The sequence below is a fragment of the Buceros rhinoceros genome, unplaced genomic scaffold (genome assembly GCF_000710305.1).
Source record: "Buceros rhinoceros silvestris isolate BGI_N320 unplaced genomic scaffold, ASM71030v1 scaffold1752, whole genome shotgun sequence".
Classification (NCBI taxonomy): Eukaryota; Metazoa; Chordata; class Aves; order Bucerotiformes; family Bucerotidae; genus Buceros; species Buceros rhinoceros.
Genome location: NW_010397067.1, coordinates 139,029 through 161,399, shown reverse-complemented (window position 1 = coordinate 161,399; position 22,371 = coordinate 139,029). Strand labels below are relative to the sequence as shown.

At 38.7% G+C, this 22,371-nt stretch overlaps 1 protein-coding gene across 1 annotated transcript in view; it reads left to right on the top strand.

Annotated features, from left to right (window-relative positions):
- The first annotated feature begins 1,033 nt into the window (after positions 1-1,033).
- LOC104502165 (zinc finger transcription factor Trps1-like) overlaps positions 1,034-22,371 on the top strand; it is a 37,865-nt gene continuing 16,527 nt past the window's right edge. Inside the window, exons 1-3 of the mRNA XM_010146097.1 lie at positions 1,034-1,070; positions 4,148-5,076; positions 16,473-17,605. Coding sequence (XP_010144399.1) covers positions 1,034-1,070; positions 4,148-5,076; positions 16,473-17,605 — 2,099 coding nt within the window. The remainder of the gene's footprint in view (positions 1,071-4,147; positions 5,077-16,472; positions 17,606-22,371) is intronic.

Sequence of the window (22,371 nt, the reverse complement as noted above, 5' to 3'; positions counted from 1 at the left end):
AGACTTGGCTGGTGTTGAGGGAAACTATATATAGCTATTACTATTATTTACACTTTAAAATATCTAACAGTGATCATATCAGGTAAAAAAACCCCACATGGTTTAAAGGTAATTTTGGCATAATGAAAATAAGAAACTAAACCCTGGCTTATGGAGCTCAAAGACAAGTTCTACAACACAGGCCTTATTCAGGGTTCGCTCAGCTCGAGATGTCTTTTCATTCGCGTCATGCTTCATAATTCTTTCATTTTGGGAGGGTCACCATTTCCAGGGATGAAAAGGTAGTTCAGTCCCATTGACTGTTCATCACTTGGCCTGTGTACTAACACACATCAAACATGCTTATTACTGCGATGGCATTTTTGAGATGTGAGAAGTTGCCTGCTAACAATGAAAGTAACACTAAATTGGTTTCAAGTGGGCCATGCGGCAGCCAGCAGATGATAACTTCCAGTTGCTGACAGCAGAGTCTGGATGTGAACCAGTTACTTGTATTATATTGTCTATCCGTTACGCCAGTTCTGTTATGATGCACAGTACCTGTGGTTATATAAAAAAATATGAAATACGGGAATTTTAAGGCATTTCTATTTCCTACACAATTGTCCAGCTTGTTTTCGGCATTTACTTTAAATTTGTTTTAACTTGTTTTTTGGTGAACATCACCTCTGAGGTACTTTTTATCTCTCTCTATGTGTTTGCTGTGAGAGCATGTGAGTCTGAGAAGGCGGCAGCTATAGGATTTCTCATGCTTCATGGAAGTAGAGAACAGCAGCTGCTAATTGCATGGTGTCCACTAATAGATGCATATGAATGAATGTACAACAGGCATAATAATGTTTTTAACTAAAATATATATTTTGAATGCATAATTTAGGAAGGAAAACCTTTTTTTTTGTTTTGTTTTGCAGATATACAGATCAGCTTTCAAAATGTCTTCTGTGTCTTCCGTGCATCTTCTAAGACAATTGCATTAGCCCGTCTGCTAGTTGACTAATAGAATTAATAATTGTAAAAAGCACTCTAAAGCCACATGCCTTATGAAGTCAATGCTGGGTATGATTTTACAAGTATGTGATCCATTTTTTCAAGTGAAATTGTTAACTGAAAGCGTTTTTGGCACACAATAAAACATTGTGCAATCTGTTATTTGTCTTAGAGATAATTTCAGAGTGGCTATATTCTTTCTATATCTAGCTTATGACTTGCTAGGGGATGGTTTCTTCAATTTAGGAGTATTGCAAATGCAGTATTATTTACATAATACGTCTCTGAAAAATGATAGTGGTGGAATTTCAGTGACAAAAAAACCCAACTGGGCCTTTTCTTACTGTCCCTTTGAGTGGATATCAAGCAAATAAATGACAGATGATTTTTCAAAAGCTAAGAGACAAAAGAGGGGAAAATAGTTTTAAATTCAACTTAAGAAAGTTTTTATATTTAACTCAATGTTATCTTCTTTCTTTTCTTTCTTCTAGTGTAGAATACTGCATGAAAAAGCTCCATTAGGCAGATATGGGGTGGTTTTTCCCCTTCATTAACTCACAGACTCACAGATATGCTTGGAAAATTTGAACCGAAGTATCTACATCTGAAGTAGTGTCTAGTTAGCCTGTTTATAGTCCAGATCTCTTCTTTCTCTCTTTTCTCTCTTTTCTCTCTTCTCTCTTTTCTCGCTGCTTGTCTTTGCTCTTCTTTCTGTTTTGTTTTCTGTCCTGTTCTCTGACTCTTTTCTGTCAGTTGCCATGAAGATAGCAAATCTTTAGACTTTCCTTACCTGCCAAAAACGTCGATAATAAAAAACATTTAAAACATTGCGTTTAGTCTTGTTTAATTTTGACTGAGTTAACAGTGACAATGTTTAGTTTATTGATTTCTGATTTTTCTTCACTGCACAGTCAGGAGTCCTGCCATGAATTGCATTTAAACAGAAGTTATTTTAAAAATTGTTTGAGATGTATAACCAGGAGTAAAATACAGACTTAGCTAAACACCTTCCAGAGATGCTTATAAGTATTTTTTGTATGTGTTACCCAAGAGCATTCATGAAGTCCCACACAGTAACGCTAAAAGGCTGAGGACTATCTTTATACCTTGAATTATGTATGCGCATGAGTTCTTTTAGTAGGCTGAGTCTGTATTGTAATAATTCTCTTTCTAACACAACAGGAAATGTTTCTTTTCTCTTAGTTCTGAGTGACTTCATAGTTCAGAAGTTTTCAGTGAAAAAAAAAAGTAGAATTCAGTGCATACATATCCTGGTAGATGTGGTTGACATTAGAGAGAAGACACTTGGTTCCCAAGCATGTGTGTCTTCTACAGTAAGGAATCGCAGTAGGCGTTTAAGAAACTTATTAAGACCACACGGAATGTCAGAATTTCTGTAACACGAGCTGGCATTCTGTGTGAAAGCCATATTGCTGTAGCCCATGCTGCCTGTGGATCAGCTCAACCACAAAGACAAGAGAGCCTGCCCAAGACACAAGTTGAACACTTCCTCGAAGAAGTTATCTGTTTTTATCAGCGTAGCACACAGTGCCCTTTCATGTGGAGCAGATGTAAATAAGAGGATGTACAGACACCTGTTCTTTTATTTTTAACCTCTGTCCCCATCTGTACTTCTAAAAGTACGGTTTTGAGGTCATCCATAGCTTTTAAAGGTCTGGACACAGCACCATTTGGAGTGCATCAGTGCTGCTCCCAGAATTGCCAGGTGGTCCTCCCTTCATAGAGCAAAATGTATCTCCAGTGCCTCCGTAGGCACCTGGCTATGGCTGGCCTGGGAATGGGGGCTCAGGCTTGACTCTTCAGCTCACATCTCACGTGTGGTACTGTAGGTTGCTGCCATCGGACCACACACAGTTTGGCAAAGGGAAACATCCATCATTGTATACAGTGTTGGCAAAGATAAGAGCCCAAGTTGTTGTACATCTGTCTTCTGCTCATAGCTAGCATGTGAACAGAAATGGATCAACCCAGCTGATGATGAATATCAAATCCAGAATCACGCAGGGCAGAGTTTAGGGAAATTTCATATATACATTTTCTCTAAGTAGGCTGGTGAAGGTAGGGATACATAGTGCTTGAGGAATTGGGCTTAGTACCTGCGTAGTCTGGTTACTTGTTCTTCCATAATCTCCGCTGTTCAGCTAGCAGCTAACTCACCGGTGGCAGACTCCTTCTTACCCTCCCATTGCTATTGCTGTCCTGTCTCAGCTTTCTTTACCAGATCCTGAAAGAGTACTTGCAGATTTGGCAACAGTGGCTATATCTGCAAGAACGACCGAGCAGAGGGAGGTTCGACTGTTTAGATCCACATGGATTCCAGGTGTTTTTAGGGTAGATCCCAACTCAGCCACACAGCAATGTCAAATGTCTGGATCCGGGCCTGTAAAATTTTATTGACAATGGGTTTCCTAATAAAGTTAGTTTCTTTTTGTTTGGCAAATAGAACTAATTACATGAATAATGGACTGTGCGGCCAGACTCTAGAATATCCATATAATCCTGTTTGAAGTTTATGGGCAGTAGGAGGGGGACCTTTTGCTGTAGAGAAACTGATACCTGCTTAGGAAAAATACTTTCTCTGAATTCTCAAGTTACTTACTCTCCTAAATCTGTTTCCTTCCTGATACCTTGTTTAAGTTCTCTTGATTATGTATTTTAGGTGTACTTTTGCAAATATGCATTGTATGTAGTTGTACAGTGTATGAGCATTACACTGCAAAAGTTTATTTCCCCCCTTAGTTTCTTAAAATTACTTTAGAAAAAGCATTAATTTAAAATTATTTCTGCCAGACCATTATCTTCTGAAAAGATAACGAAACCTGTAATTCACTCACTCTGATGGCAGTGTTTTTGTAGGCTTTAAAGTTCTTTTTTTAGTTAAGTTTAGTCTCAGTGTGATAATTTTTTAAAATGTAAAATTCCGGTTTTCTGCATAGTCTAAAAGACTGTTTGACAATTTTTTTCTGAAAAGTTTATGTATTTATATAGTTCAGAATTCTTTAAAAAGTGCCAGGTTTATAATCTGTTATATATCTTTATATCTTGAATAATTCTATAGGGTTTTTTGCTTTTTTCTTTCTTTTTATTTTTCCTTTATTCTTTTTTTTTTTTTTTCTTTTTCTTTCTGTTTCTATGGTAGATATGGTCCGGAAAAAGAACCCCCCTCTAAGAAACGTTGCTAGTGAAGGTGAGATACAGACCCTTGAGTCTACAGGTACTGAAAGCGAAGAGTCTGGAAGGAAAAAAGAATTTTCCGCAGAGCAGATGCAAGAAAACACTGACCAGAGTGATGCGGCAGAGTTAAATAACAAGGAGGAACTTTGCACGCATGTCCAAGAGCCATCTTCCAGCATTAAAAAGGACTTGAAAAGCTCAGTGCTGAGTGAAAAGGCTGGCTTCAATTATGAAAGCCACAATAAGGGAGGAAATGTTCCATCCTTCCCTCATGATGAGGTGACAGACAGAAATATGCTGGCTTTCTCATCTCCAGCTGTTGGGGGAATCTGTGAGCCCTTGAAGTCTCCTCAAAAATCAGATGCAGATGACACCCAAGATGTGGTTTGTACCCCATCAGGAGATGCAGCGGAGACAAGTGAGGAGCATCAGATGTCGCCAAAAGCTTCAGATGAAACAGTGCAAGTGCAAAGTGGTCAAACTGATGGCCAAGGCTCAAGCCCAGTCCCCATGGCCTCAAAAAACCCACAAGTGCCTTCAGATGGGGGTTTAAGACTGAACAAATCTAAAGCAGATTTGTTGGTAAATGATAACCCAGATACGGCGCCTCTGTCTCCAGAGCTTCAGGACTTCAAATGCAACATCTGTGGATACGGTTACTATGGGAATGACCCCACAGATCTCATCAAACACTTCCGCAAGTACCACCTAGGACTGCACAACCGCACCAGGCAGGATGCTGAGCTCGACACTAAAATTTTGGCTCTCCACAACATGGTGCAATTCAGCCACTCCAAAGACTTCCAGAAAGTCAACCGCACTGTGCTTTCAGGGGTGCTGCAGGACATCAATTCCCAGAGGCCTGTCTTATTAAATGGGACTTACGATGTGCAGGTTTGTATTTTCTGAGCCTCCCCGCTTCTGCTAACTGCCTTCTCAACTGCAAAGTTGGTTGTTTCCAAAGCCTTTCCTACCAATGTGATTAACGTGTTTCATATGACCTGCTTAAGCCTTAAGAACTGTTTTGGTCTATTTTAGCCAGGGTTTCTGCAGGTCTGCTGAGCATCTTGTACAGTAGAGGAGTACTTGGCTTTTTGACTGGTGATATTTCTGTGTACGATTTAGTCGTGGTGGTAATCAATAGCAAAATGATCTTATTCAGCAAAAAGGAAAACTGCTGAATTGGTAATCATATCTGAAGGATTTGCTGTCATGGAAAGAAAAGAGCAAATAATAATGAAAAATAACAACCAGATAGACAAAAGCCAGCAGCTGGAAATTAAAAATGTAATCCTAAATTATCAGCTGCCGGAATTCAGGATTTGGCTTATTGATTCTTTATTAAGATAAAATAAACGGCAAGTCTTGGCAACTCTAAAGTTGTCTAGTGCCAGAAAAACAGGATACATAATGGGTATTTAAAACGTTTCAAAAAGTAACAGTAATCCGCACTGTCCTTCATGAAAGTGAGCCCACAAGGAAAGGACTATTGCCTCAGTCATTTTCTCATCTAGTTGGAGCAGGGAAAAAACTACAGATACTGCTGTAAAAAAATGTTTTTAAAAGTATCTTATTTTTTACCAAGAAAGAGTGGAGAGAAAAGCTTTTCCATGGAGTCTTAGTTTCTTATCAGCTCATATTTAACTGAGTTTTAAAAAGAAATGCTGCTTTAAAAATATCCTCTCATGAGTGAGCTGAGATGCAGTAGGATACCTCAATATTCTATGATGTAAAATTCAAGTTTGAAAAAAAAATACTCAGTAACAAAGTTTGCATACAAAACAATTTCAAATGTCCATCCAATTTCAAGTGCATGTTTGCATACGTGATATTCAATCTGGTAGCAATTGCCAGACAAAATTCCAGGATATGTTAAAATAAAAATGTAGAAGATGGAAAATATTCAACAGTGCTTGCAAAGACTGTAGCTGTAGGAAACAAATTTTGGAAAACAGGTTAAGATGGCTAACATCTAACTTCAAGTAAGAACCTGAATCCGGAACACAAGTCAGGAACTTGACGCTTTTTAAGTGACTTAAACTTTTCCTCTTTTTCAGAAACTCTGCAACTTCTTTGTGGAGCAGCAAATCAAACTGAGGTCGTTACTATGCATAAAAGCTGCAATCTTTGAACTACTGTCTTATTAAAAGATCACTTCACTGTCTTGTGTCAGACACTCTCTTCTGTCAAACTGTGATTAGAAAGCAAATTCGTGATTTAGTTAAAAGAGGTTAGAAGTGAATAATGTCAGAATGTGAGATGATGGCTTATAATTAGCACATGGTATGATGCTGATACCTGGATTTCCTGGTATAGTTTCAGTTTGCTGACTCTGGGGACAGCATCTTAGAGCAACTGATCCATGCTGTCAGGAAGACATTCAAATTGGAACAGCTCAGGCATACAGTATAGAGGAATTTGAGTTTCTAAACACACTTTCATTTCCTCCAAACAATTGTTTCGTTAGGTCCTTAGTTATTTATAGGAAAGTTTATGCTTGATTAGAATGAGCTGGACACTTTTCCTATGCAGTGCTTTCAGAAATAAAACAGATGTGCGAGCTATCTCAGTTTGAACTGATAGAAGTAGAAATAAAACAGCTGAACCTAGACTATACTTGTCTACTAAACCCTGGCAGTAAGATACTGCAGGGGAGACAAAAAGTGGTAGGAAACAGCCCATAGATAATCTACTTAAGATCAGTCTTTTCTCAGACAAAAAACATTTTCCAAAATAGAACAGACAGCCTATACAATGTTGGCAATTCATTTTAAAGAAAAAAAAATTGGATCTGGAAACTTAATTTTTAAAAGTGCTAATATTCCCTGCCCAATTTGGGAAGAGGAGATTAAATAAGCTTTTGTGGCAAATGCCATACTTCATCACTTGCGTATGCACCAGATGTTGATCCAGAACATGTCAGAAGATAAGTAACTGATTAATATTTTTATGCTCTGTCCTTCCCCACTCCTGATACAGAGCAGCTTTGTGAGATTAATAAAGAGAGTAAGAGAACATTTGAAAATCCCCTTTGCACCCACACATGTTTATATTGCTACTATGTCCACTTTGGAGGGGATTTTTCTCAGGCATCTGAACGGCTGGCACCTCCTGCCGCAACGAGGGATTGTATCGGTTGGAGCTCTGGTTAAAGTTGTTTCAGTCAAACTGCTGCGTAACACAGAGAGGGAGCTGAACCTGGATAATTGGTTCATCCAAACAATATTAATTTTATAGGTACTGGGCTAAAGGGAGAGAATCCCTTCGTAATTAACTTGAAATAGTAGTGGACTGGGCTTAAGGTCTGATTTATTGATCTCCTTGTACTTAACAAACTGTTGTGTTGTAGCTGGGGTGGAAGTTATTGATGGATTTATGGTCTCAGGCCAGGGAGCTGGGTACAGAGCCAGAGGACGAAGACAACTGACTTTGATTTGGCTCAGTCAGAGTCCACAGTATATGAAGATTTGCAGTAGTGAGGGATGCTGTTGAGCCCCATGATTTGCATTCATAACAAAAGCAAACAAAATGCAATGGAAAAATGTCTGAGTGCAGAAAAAACCCTGGTATCTTCCACCGTATCTGCAGATAGGTAGTGGTGTGGTCCCTTTGCCAAGGTCTTGAAAGAAAGAAATCAAATACATTTTTTGGACTTAAACCACAAAAGTGGAGTCCGTCCTAGAAAACTTAACCCCCTTCCCAAAACTCAAATCACCACCTCCCCCTCCTCCCCTAAACCCAGGTTTTTAGGGGGTTTTGTTACATTGCAGTCAGCAAAAGAGTAAGGATACACATTTGGGTTCACATCCAGTTTCACAAATGTTGGGACTGTGTAGTACCTAGAGGATTTGTCTGGGAGCTGTGTAAATAATCCAGAGTTTCTGGCCTTACTACTGTGTACGTTTTTGCTTGATTTTAATATTTAATCCAACAAGATTCCTTTGCCTTCTTCAAAAATATTATTTCATTTTGAAAGTCTCTTTACTCTTTGTTCCCATTTTCTTCTTCAGAGACTTTTGGTTCATTTGGTTAATAATAAATTCCATAAGATTGGGTAAAATCACTGGGTGGTTGTTTGTGGGAGACTAACGTTCTTGACAGTATAGATTTTAGAAACCATTTGCTAGTACATCTCAGAATCCCAGAGAATGTGTTAATCAGCTTTATTGCTTTTATCAGAATAGTATTTGAAGTGAGTTCAATGGATCGATCAGCTTTTGCTGATGGCCCTCGTTACTGTTTCTTCACATTTAGTTAATTGGTCAATCTCTATTGGCAGCTTTGTCTCGCTGGGTATTTTCACCTATACATGGCTTAGTGAACATGCCTAAAGCACTAGACTTCAGGCTGGATCTAAAGACTTCCCTTGGAGTAAAATTCAGATGACTAGAGTTAACAGATATGATGCTGAAAACCATTTCTTTGCTGCTTTATGATTGAGTGTCCTTCTGTGTTAGATCTATTGGGTCTTTATATGAGAAGATCTGAAGACAGGCAAGTTGCTGGCAAGTAGGCAGGGGTCCATTTTCCATCCCCAGATTTTTTTGTGAGTGGAGAGTGAGACAGCTTCAATAGAAAAGTTGAAGAGTGCGATCTTCTACATAGCAGCTTATGGCTAAGGCACAGGACATTGCCCAGCAAGGGAGAAGAAGCAGGCTTGGATCCCCTCTGACAGAGCAAGGAGAGGAACCTACTTTTCCTGTTTCCTGAACAAGTGTTCAAGCCATTAGGCTATTGTATAAAAGAAGGCATGACCCCATTTCCTTATACGTTTTAAAAGAAAACAGTGTCCCTCAAAGAAAGAACAGAAGTGTCTGCATTCAAGTGATGGTTTCAGATGGCATGTCCCAAGGGAAAGGGTATTCATGCAGCCGTGAATAATGTCATACTGCAGTGCTCAGCAGTTCTTACTGACTCCAGGCAGCTTCACATTGTGTGTGCTACCTTTGAGGAGCTTCCTGATCTGCATGGCCTGATCCTGGACCTTATTGTCACAGACTTACCCCTTCTTATGTTCAGCCATTACAGAGATTCAAAGTCTTGTCTGAAAATACTAAAAAGTGGTTTTTTCTTTGTTTTTAATCCAGCCATCTCATTTTGTTTGTTTCATAGTTTTAGATACTTGACTGCCCTATAAGATAACAAATTTCTGAAAAGCCATGGACTTATAAAAGCCATACAAAAATTTCTTGATTGTATTTCAGTGAGTCTGGGATAAAAAATACAGAAAAAGAAGAAAGTATTATCTAACTATCCTATAGTCTAATGAAAGATTGGTCGCAGATTTTTTCTTTTATGGTTCTAGACACCCAATATTATAAGAGTTGTCCTGTACCACTCAGCCTAATCCTTTGTCATATATGAATATGAGTAATAACTTTTCTAGGATTTTGACAGCAACCAAGAACATTTCTGGTTGTCCGGGTACCAGGATGCTCAGTGTCCTCGAAAGCGGCAGAAATGCCCATGCATACAGGGTGTGTAAAGCTCTTCCTTTTGTCTTCTTTATAAATCAGTGGTGAGCTCCCTGTGCCTACACAAAGTTGTGTATATCTGGTTTTTAGCAGTCTGGATTTCAATGTATAAAATCTGGCAGCTTTTCTCATATTAGAAGTTTGTGACTAGTATAAAAAGTCTCATCTCCCTAGGATTCATCTGAATGAAAACTAGTGGTTTTATTAGTAGTTTCTGCTTTTTATCTTACACTGTTATGTTAGCAGTTTGAATATTTACTTTTGTATTAGTAAATTCAAACCTTCTTAAAGTTCAGCTTTGTCATCAAGTGAGCTTCCTCCGAAGTGACATAGATACATATCTAGTTGATAGGAGCAAAGGAGAACATGTATGTGAATGAGTTTAATTTCCCTCACAAATGGATCCAGATTTTATATTGTTGGTCTTACTGACTTTAGCACAATTGTCCATAAAACAGGAATTAGATATAAATAAACTGACCAACTATTGTTGGATATGATGTATCCTGATCTCTTGGACTAGGTTGTGCCATGCTACATCTTGAAGGGTGTGCTTGAACAGAACTTTTGTGAAGGTGTGAAGTCCCAGAAGGTGTATTTCAACTGTCAGCTGCATTGCAGACTCTCTCTAGGGACTTCCTTGATTAATCTGAAGGCTGTCAAGCTATCTTGAGTGTTCCACCTATGTGTGTGCATACCTGTTTATTTTGAGTCTTATTTCTGGGTCATGATCAGGCTAGGAGACTACTTGCAGACTGAGAGTCACACCTCATGAGCAGAGGAGTCAATCATCTCTTTTAAACCACGAACATGAAAAAGAAGTGGTGGCAGATGGAGAAATGGGTAGTGGTAAAACACACATGTATATATACATTAATATGCATGTGCTTGTGTGTGTGTGTATATATACTTCTTTTACGCATATATATATATCTGCATACACATACATATAAAGTGAAAAGGCACCTGTAGTCTTATAGGCATCTAAATTCCGTATTGACTATAGCTCATGAGTAATGATTTGTACTGTTATATGTAGTAGAAGTTCTTCATGTCATTTTCATAGATACATTAGGAAGTTTACTATTCAGAATGATATGTGCTGATTTACAGCATGTCAGCTGCCAAGTAGTAAGTGCCTGCGAACTTTCACTTGCTCTGCAACAGAAATGAGCTATTTTAGCCTTCTTTCAGTGAGAAACAGTCTACCCTCATATTAGAGAATCCGTATGGGCAGTTTCTGCGGAACAACTGATGTGCTGTATATATCGCAGCCTTCAAGGCAAAGTGTATGTGTTAATATTCCTCATCTCTATGCCAGGGCTATCTGGTAGTGTTTGAAGAGAGGTTAATGAAGAAAGTTGGTGAGACTAGTAATAGTCATGGATATATTTAAAGACATAAACTGCCAAGCTAGCCCACAGAAATGATGAGAGCTCAAAAAATAAAGTTGGTGGGGAAAAAGGAAAGCAGCTAGGTTTTCTTCTGGTGTAAACTGGTGCAAGTTTGCCTTGAAGTCTGTGAGGCTGTGTGAGTGTACAGTAGCCAAGGAACTGTCTGGTAATTTTATCTATACAGAGAGAGAATAGACGGGATGGTGCTTCTTTTAGGACCTAGATAGTAGTCTACTATCATTAGCCAGCAACTGCAAGTCTTGATTCTCTGTTCCTTACTTTTGTTGCTTTTGCACAGAAGTAAGGTTCCTGACCTTAATTTTAAGTCCTGTTACTATTATGTCACAGTCTTTTTTTTTTTTTTTTCAAATACCTTTAAATTCTAATGTCAAACCCCATACTGGTTCAGTGGCAACAGAATAAATCTTGGGAACTATACACTCCTTGAATTAAAGTGACCCAGTATTTTGCTTTCTTGTATTGGTAAGTATGAATAGCCCAGAAAGCCAGGAGTTTTCCCTGAGTTTTGCTTCATTTGTCCAGCATAATTCTGTCTACCTATAAATTAATCACACTATGGTAAATAGTTTTACAAGTATACTCTGAAGATTCTCCTAGTTTTACGTGTAGAGAGAGTGCAAGTGAGAGGGACTGAGTTCTCCATAGTGGAGGTTAGACAACTGGGTGGTGTTACACAAACTTGCATGAAAGCCAGGAATCTGTTCTGGCCTGCACAACATGAAGAACTTCATAAATGTGGGATGGTTAAAATGTTCTGGATGCTATATTGCACAAAGCAAATGAATAAACAAGAGCATTAGAAAATATTTTAGGATTAGAAGATTAAGAGTAATTGGCAAAGGCAGACTGGATGGCTCAGGAGATTGGTAAGGGATCTGGAGCCTTTCACCTTCTGATTAGCCAAAGATGTAACCCAGATAATCAAAAAATGATTTATTAACGTTTGATGTTCCGACGCAGACAGTTGGTCTAGTTTCTAATCAGTAGTTGCAAAAGAAGCCAGGGGTCAAAGACAGCTTTACTCTGTGCCTGTAAGCCTTGTAGTTGAATCTGCTACATGGATATAGGCTATGGGTTTCTGCTGGTAGAATTTTCTTCATGAAATGTATGATTACAGGAGCCATCAGGCTTTGTCTTCCTTGGTAATTTTTTTCCATTTTCTATAAGCAGTATTTGAAAACTTCTTCAGCATAAAAAAATCAGGATTGAACTTTGAAAAAGACATGGGAGAGTAGAGTAGAGTAGCATTTGGATCAATGACAGATTAAATTTGAAACACATTTCTTAAAAAAACCTTTAAGTACCTCACCTTGCTCAAGTCCACTTATTCCATGAAATCAGTTTTCGGTCTGACTAATTAAGGTAATACAGACATATCTGTTGGAAACATAGTGCAGTTACGCAGCTTTATTGAAGTATTTGCCAAAATGCTTTGGAAAGTACATTTTGAAATACTGTCAATTACTGTGTTATCTTTTCTCCTTTTTCTGGCTGTTTTTGGAAATGTGCAAGGTATATGAGGAGATAGCTTAGTTGTATTAACATGTGAACCTCAGTTCTTGTGGTAAATTCTTTCCCAGTCTTCTAGATTGCATAATTTTCCCCATTAATGAATGAATTTAACATGAGTTTTGAGTTTCAGGGAGTCTTACTGTGAAATATATTTCAGTTTAATCGCAGACTGAGATTAAACTGAAATATATTTATGGCTTTGAAGAGCAGTTTTTCAAGAATACCAATACAGTCATCTCAAGCTTAATAATGGAGAACTGACTGTAATAGTTGTCTTCCTCTATGCAGAATAATAATACCAACTGTATTGCCATAATTGAGGTGCTGCAGGAGTAAGTGATAATCCCAGTGTCTCACAAGCAAGCGACAGTGAAGGAAAGAACCTCATCAGGTTTCCGCAATCCAAACAGACACCTTGTATATTGGGTTCTCTTTAAAAACAGAATTATGAAGATTAATTTTCTTCTGTGCTTATTGAGGGAACTGGTGGTCTATAGGTGCACTTACATTTCCAGTGCAAGCTGTACCTGTACTTGTGACTGCCACTAGTTATGTAAGCTGGCACTTTGGACTCCGTTGCTGTAACAGAATTGCAGAATTTTAGCATTGCTTTTGTTTAGTTTTCTCTTCTTTATGTTGGAGAGGAATGTCTGCTTAAGAAAGTAGAACTCTGTCAGGGCAAAGCAGGCTGCTAGGTTTTGCTGGGATCAGAATGACATAGGGCAATAAATATGAGAAGCTGTCATTTCTGATACCACACAAAGATGTGGATATTGATTGCTAGGGTGTGTATATACGCATGTATTTTTTCCCCTTTCTCCTCTTTCTCCTTTATTTTTCCTCTTTCTGGTGCAGGTCAGAGAGAGCAGAAGGTTAAGGACAGTTAAATACCCAGTGGAGGAGATATTGGTGCCTGTATAACTGAAAAATCTGAAAGTCAAGCCAAGACTTGAGCAGAGTGCATGAATTCAAACAGTTCTGCAAATGTTTAGGCTTCTTCCAGATTTGGCTGGCTGAAAGCTGAAACAGCTTCAGTTTATATTGTCACTTGAAGTGCTTCTCCCAACCTCTTTGCGTGGAAGCCGGTTTCTTCAGTTCCCTTTACCTGATGACCCCCAAAGAGGCTTTTAGTAGGTTTTGTTTTGCATGAAAAATGGCTTTTGAGTGTAATAACATTAAGATGACCCTGTGTTACCTTTCACGTACATGGTCTGCTAATAGGATGCATTATTTTGAATTGTGGCAGGGTAGTCAGGGAAATGCCGACCCAATAATTGGTAATCAATTACATTCCAGTGCTGTAAAGATTGTGTGTCCCCCACTATTGCAAGAGGTTAACACAAATAGTGTGAGAATACTAAGTTCTATATTACCCTCTTGTGATGCAGGGAAGGCTGTATTCGCCTGGGATGCAAATTAGCTGTGTAGGCCACTAGGCAGGATTAGCACAAGTTGCAGAAATGACGTGATTTACAGTCCATTGTATAAAATACTAGTACTAATAATACATTTTTCCAGTGTTCAGAAATAAAAGTAATTAGCAATGAACAGCAGCTGGGGTTATTGTTGCTCACAGTTTTTAACTGGGGTCTACGGAATGTCTGGAAAATAGGTTTGTTATCTGTAGGCTCTGTGAATGGAGAGCTGAAAGTAAAGGATGTATTTTCTCATTAGAGCCACTTAAGGTAAAGCATTTTGGCCAGTTTTCTGTGCATGGATAGAACCAGCATAAGTATCTAATTAAATGAGCAAAACCAGATCACCTTGCAACATATGTCATCACACAGCGAGCTGCTGTTATTTTCTGTTTACCATAACTCCATCAGTGCTTTCTTTGTCTTTCAACACCATTGAGATTTTGAACGTTGAAATAATGCAGTGGATGGAGACCTGAAGTGCCAGATACTGTGGAGCAGGCCCACATCCCACTGTTGTCAGTTGATCAGGCCCAGCATGGCTTTGTTCCAGTTCTTGCTTGCCATGAAATGAATAAAGTGAGATATCTTCTGCAGTACAGATTAAAACATGCCTCTTCTAAAGAACCTCTTCAAAACCAAATTCATAACTTGATACCAGAACTCAGAGCCCCAGTTTAAGTGAAAATGTTATTACAGCTAAGTCCTAGGTATTTGGTTGCCTGACTCCCCGTTGTCTAATGAGACGTTTCCTAAACAAACAGAAAATAATTTTCGGTTTGTTTAAGAAAAAGTTTTAATCAGCATATGGGAATTCAACTTTCTTTAAAAACAAAACCAAAAAAATAATTGGAGGCTGAATAGCAGCAGGTCATTATATCACGGTTTAGCAATCATTGACTCACTATACATGTTCAGTTCTGATGGGATACAAAGGACAGCATCTCATTCTCTGAGCTAAATGGCTAAAAGGCATTTATATTATATGCATTTAAAAATGTTTACATTTCATGCTCTGTATGTCTGAGTCTTTCCGTATGGTGTGATACTGAATGAGCAGTGATCACATGTTTTCTTTGTGGCACAGCTGTTGAGGAGGAGAAGAAAAATAATTACACCGTTTGCCTAATGCATTAGAACTGAGTCCTGCAGAAATGTAGTAATACACTTACTGGTTGAGCGAATGGAAATCAGACTCTGTGTGGAAACTTTATATTCCCTGTAAGGCATCTCCTGCGTGTAAAAATTGAGAATGTGGCACAAGGAAGCTTCCACCCACGCCTTTGGTGTAGTGGTGTAGACTGGATGATGGCAAGGGAGTTGATGTCTGTAGATTTTGGGTGGAAAGAGGAATTATCTTCTGGATGCTCTACACTACTGTTCAGGAAAAGAAGTAGAGCAATGGTGACATCTTTGTCAGGAGATTCTTTCTTTGGCCTTGGAACTGGTTGTACAGGAGCAGCAGATCTCCCCCTGATGTCATGGGCAGGTGTGGTGCACTCCTGGGAAGGGCAGGCCTGCCTGCTATGAGAACAGAGGGTTTAATAACGTAAGCCCTGGAAGACTTGTTTCCTTCCTGCAGACCGTTTTGCTCAGAGATCATGAGAATGGTTAAGTAGACCTACCTTGTTTTTTTAAATTGGTGATGTCATGGACTTGGGTGTGGTAGGTTTCTTTGCCATATACCATTTTTCTACTGTAGTTTTTCCATCCTTGTTTTACTAATTTGAGCTCTGTGCATGAGAGAAACAGAAGATTTCCATGGAGAATGTCTGCAGTGAGTAATTTTTGAGAAACTGCCTTTTGTTTCAGGCATCAGCCACTATGGCTGTGTTAAGAGGCATCCTGGCAGATACTGGATACTCCTGTAGGAATGGTCTTTATAAGAACTGGTCATACGCCGACCTAGCAAATGAAATTTGTTGTTTCAAATTTAATTTTTTTTTGCTCTCATTTAGAAAGCAGTTGTCTTGGACTATTAAGCATGAATATGATTAAAACATGTAACTACATTGAAAGAAGGTGGCTGAGGGTCTGTTCTTTTGTTCCACACTTGGTACAGACTCCCAGCAAAGTCTCCTGTCAAAGGCTTCAGAGATACCGGAGCTTATTATTGGATATTTCATCAATGACATGACTTAGTGATTTAGTGAAGGAAGGAGTAGTCCTATCGGAGAGCACTAAGTTAAGATCACATTGTGTACGTGCGCCTTAGTTTCCTCAAATTAATATGTTTATTATTCATATGGAATATATATTCAGCTATGTGAAACATTTCAAAATCTTCAGCAACAAATGCTAAATACATGAGGGTATACGTCTGATACCTTACTACATTATTATAAATGAAAATGGTGGTGATGGTTAATGAAAAAGTCTTACAAATTAATTGCTGTCTATCTTTTTTTTTTTTCTTCCTTGCTATTTGAATAAAGCTACAGTGGAGCTAAAATGACTTTATTCTTTATTCTCAGGTTACTTTAGGTGGAACCTTTATTGGAATTGGGCGGAAAACTCCAGATTGCCAAGGCAACACCAAGTACTTCCGCTGCAAATTCTGCAATTTCACCTACATGGGCAACTCCTCCACTGACCTAGAGCAACACTTCTTACAGACTCACCCAAACAAAATGAAAGCAGCCCTTCCCTCCTCTGATTCTGGTAAAACTTCAGAGAAAAACTCCAATAAATCCAGTCCTACTCTTCGACCGTGTGATTCTGGAGACTTGGGGAAGTGGCAAGACAGAATCACTGTAAAAGCAGGAGATGATACACCAGTTGGATATTCGGTGCCCATCAAGCCAATAGATTCCTCTAGACAAAATGGTACCGATACAACCAGTTACTACTGGTGTAAATTTTGCAGTTTCAGCTGTGAATCGTCCAGCTCACTGAAACTATTAGAACATTACAGCAAACAGCATGGGGGAAGCCAGGCAGGAAGTCTTCACCCAGATCTGAATGATAAGCTTTCTAGGGGATCTGTCATTAACCAGAATGATCTAGCCAAAAATGCAGATGGTGCAGAGTTAGTGACAAAGACAGAAAAGGGTGCGAGTGTGGCAAAAAAGAAAGACTTGACTAGCAAAGGAGCAGAGGACAGCATGGTTACAAGCTACAACTGTCAGTTCTGTGACTTTAGGTACTCAAAGAGCCATGGCCCTGATGTAATAGTGGTGGGCCCACTTCTCCGTCACTATCAGCAGCTACACAACATTCATAAGTGTACCATTAAGCACTGTCAGTTCTGTCCCCGAGGCCTCTGCAGCCCAGAAAAGCACCTTGGAGAAATTACTTACCCATTTGCTTGCAGAAAAAGTAATTGTTCCCACTGTGCTCTCTTGCTTTTGCACCTGTCTCCAGGGGTGACAGGAAGCTCTAGAGTCAAACACCAGTGCCATCAGTGCTCATTCTCCACTCCTGACGTGGACGTTCTCCTGCTCCACTATGAGAATGCACATGAAACCCAAGCGTCTGATGTCAAGCCAGAAACAAACGCCCTGCCAGGGGCAGAGGGGCCACTAACGCTCAAGGAGAACAAAGAACACTCATGTACCAAATGTGACTTTACCACCCAGGTGGAAGAAGAGATTTCCCGACACTACAGGTACAGTGAAGTTTCAAATGATTCCAAACAAACAGCTCTCCCTTAGTTCCTTAATTGAATGTCACCATTCTCCAAACATTTGAGGAAACTGGAAATCAAAATACGAATGCGTACAGATATAAATCTTTACAGCCAGAGTCCAATCCAACATCCACTTTGTTTTGGAAAACCACCAGCTAAGTTGGTGGATTTAATTATACATTTAAACCTGTGCAAAGAAGAGGGAGATTTGGATTTGTGTGCAAATTCTGAAGTTTCAGCATGTTTGAGGTTTGGTCAACTATTTTCCACCCAGAATCTTTTAGGTACTAGTTTAGTTTAGGCTTTTTACCAGAGAGCTGGCATCTTCATTCAGTGGGGGAATACAAATGACTTTACTCTCCAAGATAGACTATGAATCCTTTTATGCTCCGTAACAGTGCTTCAATGTACTACCTTTTTGTAGTATTTTCCATTCCCAAGTCCAGCAATGCAATAATTAGTTTAAGAGCATTCCAGTACTGTTTTGGTGTTGGTTTCACACTGGGAGCAGACACTCTTTTGTCTGTTGATGTCATCCCCCAAGATCCTTTTGCAAATGCTTATTTTTGTGTTGCTGGTTTACAGTGTCATTATATTTATTTTAAATGCTAATGTTCCTATTTGGAGGTAGATGCAGCCAGTCTCCTGACTCAGCCTGACACAATGTCGTAGTGGCAGCCAACTCCCTGCTAAACTTCTTGGGTCAGTTCCTGGGCTGTTGTAAACTGGCAGTCCAGTTTACATCACAGGAGGAGCTGGCTTTTAGGCTTCGTAAAGAGGAACAGTTATGTTCTGCTGCAAAAGCGATGTTAAATATTAGAAAGTCATGCTGAATATGTTAATAGTTAAGGCTAATGCGTCAACAACAACGGAAAACTCTGTATCTATCTCATCTAAAAGATCTTTGCATGGAAGCCAGCTAGAATGAAGACAAAAGAAGATGCATTTTCAAAGCTAAAGCTTTGTTAAAAGCTCAAGAAACTGTGCCACGTTTAATAGATTCCAAGACATCCAAAATTAACAAAGGCAGACTGGGGCATGATACTTTAATAGAGATTAAAGCTAGGGGCATCCAAATGTTGCCCAACAGAGGGCTGCATTGGCAGTGTATCAGGAGTCTGTTTAAAAAAAAAAAAAAAAAAAAAAAAAAAAAAAAAAAAAAAAAAAAAAAAAAAAAAAAAAAAAAAGGAGCAGATTGCTCATCTTTAATTTGGAGCTAGGGCCCACGGAGGATTCAGGTCCCAGCATGCAGTGCCCCATTTTTGATCCAAGTGGGCCTGAGGGATGTTGTGCGGATTAATTAGTTAATGTTTGTAAACTGCTTTGAAGATGAAAAGTGGTATCTAAGTTCCAAGCATTATTACAGCAGCTTTGAGCCATGCTGTAGAACTCCATAGGCAGCACTTTGTCTGCTGCTGGGGCATGGTACAATCTTTTTTTAGTGGTTAAATAACTGGAAGATTGAAATGGCTTCTTGACGAAAAAAACCCACTTTTATTTTGCTGCAGCTGGTAATTTAAGTTTTAACAAATACGCCTAGTTAAAATCATTTTTCCCAAGGAAAGGTGAGGCCATGACTTTCAGAATTAAGTACGAAATAAGGCACAGGGTAGCAGTAGCTTCTCCTTTGGAGGGCTCAGTACCCTGCGGCTCTGGCAGTTGTCACAGGGAACTGCAATTTGGAAAATCAAGAGGTAGACTTAAGTGTTCAAATCTCAACTTGTTCATCTGAAATTAGTCTATTCTGAGACCCTCGCACAATGAATTTTTTAAAGTTTTTAGTCTACGACATAATTGAGTATTCTGAGGATGTTGTGTAATTAAAGCAAAGCACAACGGCCCTGTAACTGCTAACTTCTTTCCCTTTCTCCTACCTTTTTTTAATTTGATTTTTTTTTTCTTTTCTACATGTACTGCTGCTGTTTTCCCCCATTGTGCATCTTCTTTGAAATCACAGAAGTTAGTTCAGTTTGTGGTAGGTTCTGTGCAGTGGCAAACACCGGCAGGTTTTATTGCTTTTCTATGCCTAACCTAGTTTCCGTAGTTTTCACTCTATCAGACTAGAACAAATGGAAAGAGAGACTTGCAGTGCACTTTAGCTTCTGTTATTATTATCAGGCCTTTTTTTTTTTAATAGAAGTTTGGCATGTATCGGATATGTATTTTCTTTCCCTTTTTGTATTTTATGAACTAAAGATACAACATAGTTCGGATTTAAAAAAGTAGAACCTCTGTAAAACAGTAGGATTAGGGAGTTAAGTGACGCACAGAAACATGCTGATGTGGAATCAACTCCCATCCAAGCTGGTCTTCTCTGTGGCTTCATCAGAATTTATCTCCATAAAGCTGTTATGCCACACTTTATGTATTTCTGATTTATTTAAAATGCTATATGTGCACATTTATCTGAAACATGTCCATTTATACAATAAGGAGCTCAATAGATATAGGCGTAATATGCATAATACTAAACATTACTGTGGTGGCGGAAGGTCTTCTGCCATTCATGGTTTAAGTTTACCCTTGATAATCTGTGAGTATCAGAGCTGGTTTTAGGTATTTTGGTTCATGTATTTTTTGTCTGCGTTTTTGATTATTTTTGAGTTTGAGTCACACGCCTGAACAGCATGCTTAATTTATTTTCTTTTTTATTTCATTTCCTTTTGGCTTTACATCTACCATTTTACTATGTCTGCTAGCTAAAAAATTATTCCTCTGCAGCCATGCATTTGCACATTATTAGAATTTGCAAAAGTGGTTCTTTCTAAGTTTTCTTTCTACAAAAACACATACTTACACTTAATGCTCATTCAATATTTCTTGACATGATTATCTGAGAGCTGTTCAGTTAAATTTGAAGTTAATGAATCACATTGCACTTGAGTTTACTTGTATTTAGATCTCACTGAAATGTGCTTACTCATATAAATCCCCAGAAGGTTTATTTGCCTCAATTTTCTACTAATTCTAATGCCACTCATTTTCTCTTAAACCTCTAAGGAAGCAGGTACTCTTCCTGTTCATTGTGAAGCTTAGTTTTTCCTCAAAACTGTCTGGTATTCCGATGAGCTAAAAGATGCCAACGCTTGTAATTTAGATAAAAATAATACTGAGTATTTGGGGAAATTTTACATGTCAGATTACTTAGAGTGATCTATTTTCTTGCTTGCTCCAAAATAATTAATTCTTAAATTTTAGGGTTTTTTCTTAAAAATGAAAGAGGCTTCTTGCAGAAATGAGTTTTTTTTTTTTTAAAAACAACTTTTACTAAAAAATGTGGAAAAAGATGCATTTTCTCATTTTTGCAAAAATTAGAATTTTTCATATAAATCCTTATTTGTCAAAAAAGACTTAGACAAGAAGGCACTTGATCAGTGCTGGTAGAATTCAAAATGCTATGCTGAAAAATGCTCCGAACTTCTCTTTAAAGAAAGATAAGCTAATGAGTCACTGAACAACTGCAAAATATGAAAATAGACTCAAGTGAAATAGAAGCTTTGGCAATGGTATAGTGTCATTTTTGTAATAAAAAAAGTATTTTGAAAACGTGGATGACAGCAGTTATGTAGAGTTCTCTTTTGAAAATAATTCTGAGTAAATTTCGAATTAAATAGTTCCTTACCTCTTAAAGATAAGTGGGGTAGAGAGGTAAAGGCAGGGGGTGCTTTGGGCTCGTGCCTCCCCAGTGCCAGGCCTGCTTGTTGGGGACAGGGGTGTTAGAGCTGCCCCCTCGCACCGTCAGGCGGCAGAAGCCAAAGCAGAGTCTTAGATGTGCAGATTATGGAAATGTGGAGCCTTTGGTACAGCCCCAGAGAAGCCAGCCCAGGGCAGAAGTGTAACCTGGGGCCCACCAGCTCCCGGTTTTTCGTCAGAGCAGGAGCCTTCACTCACTGAACAATAGCGGCAGCTGCAAGGACCTTTTCCGTCCTCCTGACACCTTAATTCACTGCTCTGAACTTGTTTGCTCTTGCCAATGTGTTTTGCTCTCCTTTCATCTCAGCCTTGCTCTCTACTCTGCCCGTTCTCTCCCCTTTCTGACCCTCCGCTGAGTTTTCTTGCTGGCTTTTCTCACTACCTTTTCTTCTGGATATTTTCTGCTCTCCACCAGCCTGAGTGCAGCACCCATCCCAAAAGTAAACTTTCTTATAAGCCTGTTTCTTCATGCAAAATACTAGTAATGATTATATTCATAATGAAATTCAGAACATGCAAAAAAAAAATGGAAGTGATGTGATATCCATACCTTCATCCAGAAAATTTTCTGTGCCCTAGGGCCTAGAAATGTCTTCAGGTAATTAAAAAAAAAATTACTTGTTTTGTAGAAGATGGTTCAGCCTAGTTAACAACTGGCTACTGTCAAAGTATCACAGCCTGTTAGAAAGCTCAAGGAAAGAACATTAAATCCATCAAGAAAACTCCGTATAATCTCTCCAGCTTGAAGATTTTGGAAGGGAAAATCCTAATATCTTATATCACTCAATTCAAGTACATTTTGGTACAAATAACGATAGGATTTTAAGATCAGAATGTGACAGTGCACCAAAAGTTTGGCCTGAATTTCTTGACATTTGATCTTGGAATTGGACCATAAATGTTTTAATGTCCATGTATAATCAGGTCTTTGGTTTATTTTGTAGTGAAAATATTAACACTAAGTGATGTCAACGGATAGGCTGATACTGCCATCCCAATGCCTCATTGAAGATAATGCCAACTGATGGCTCGAGCCTGCTGTTAGTTTGTTT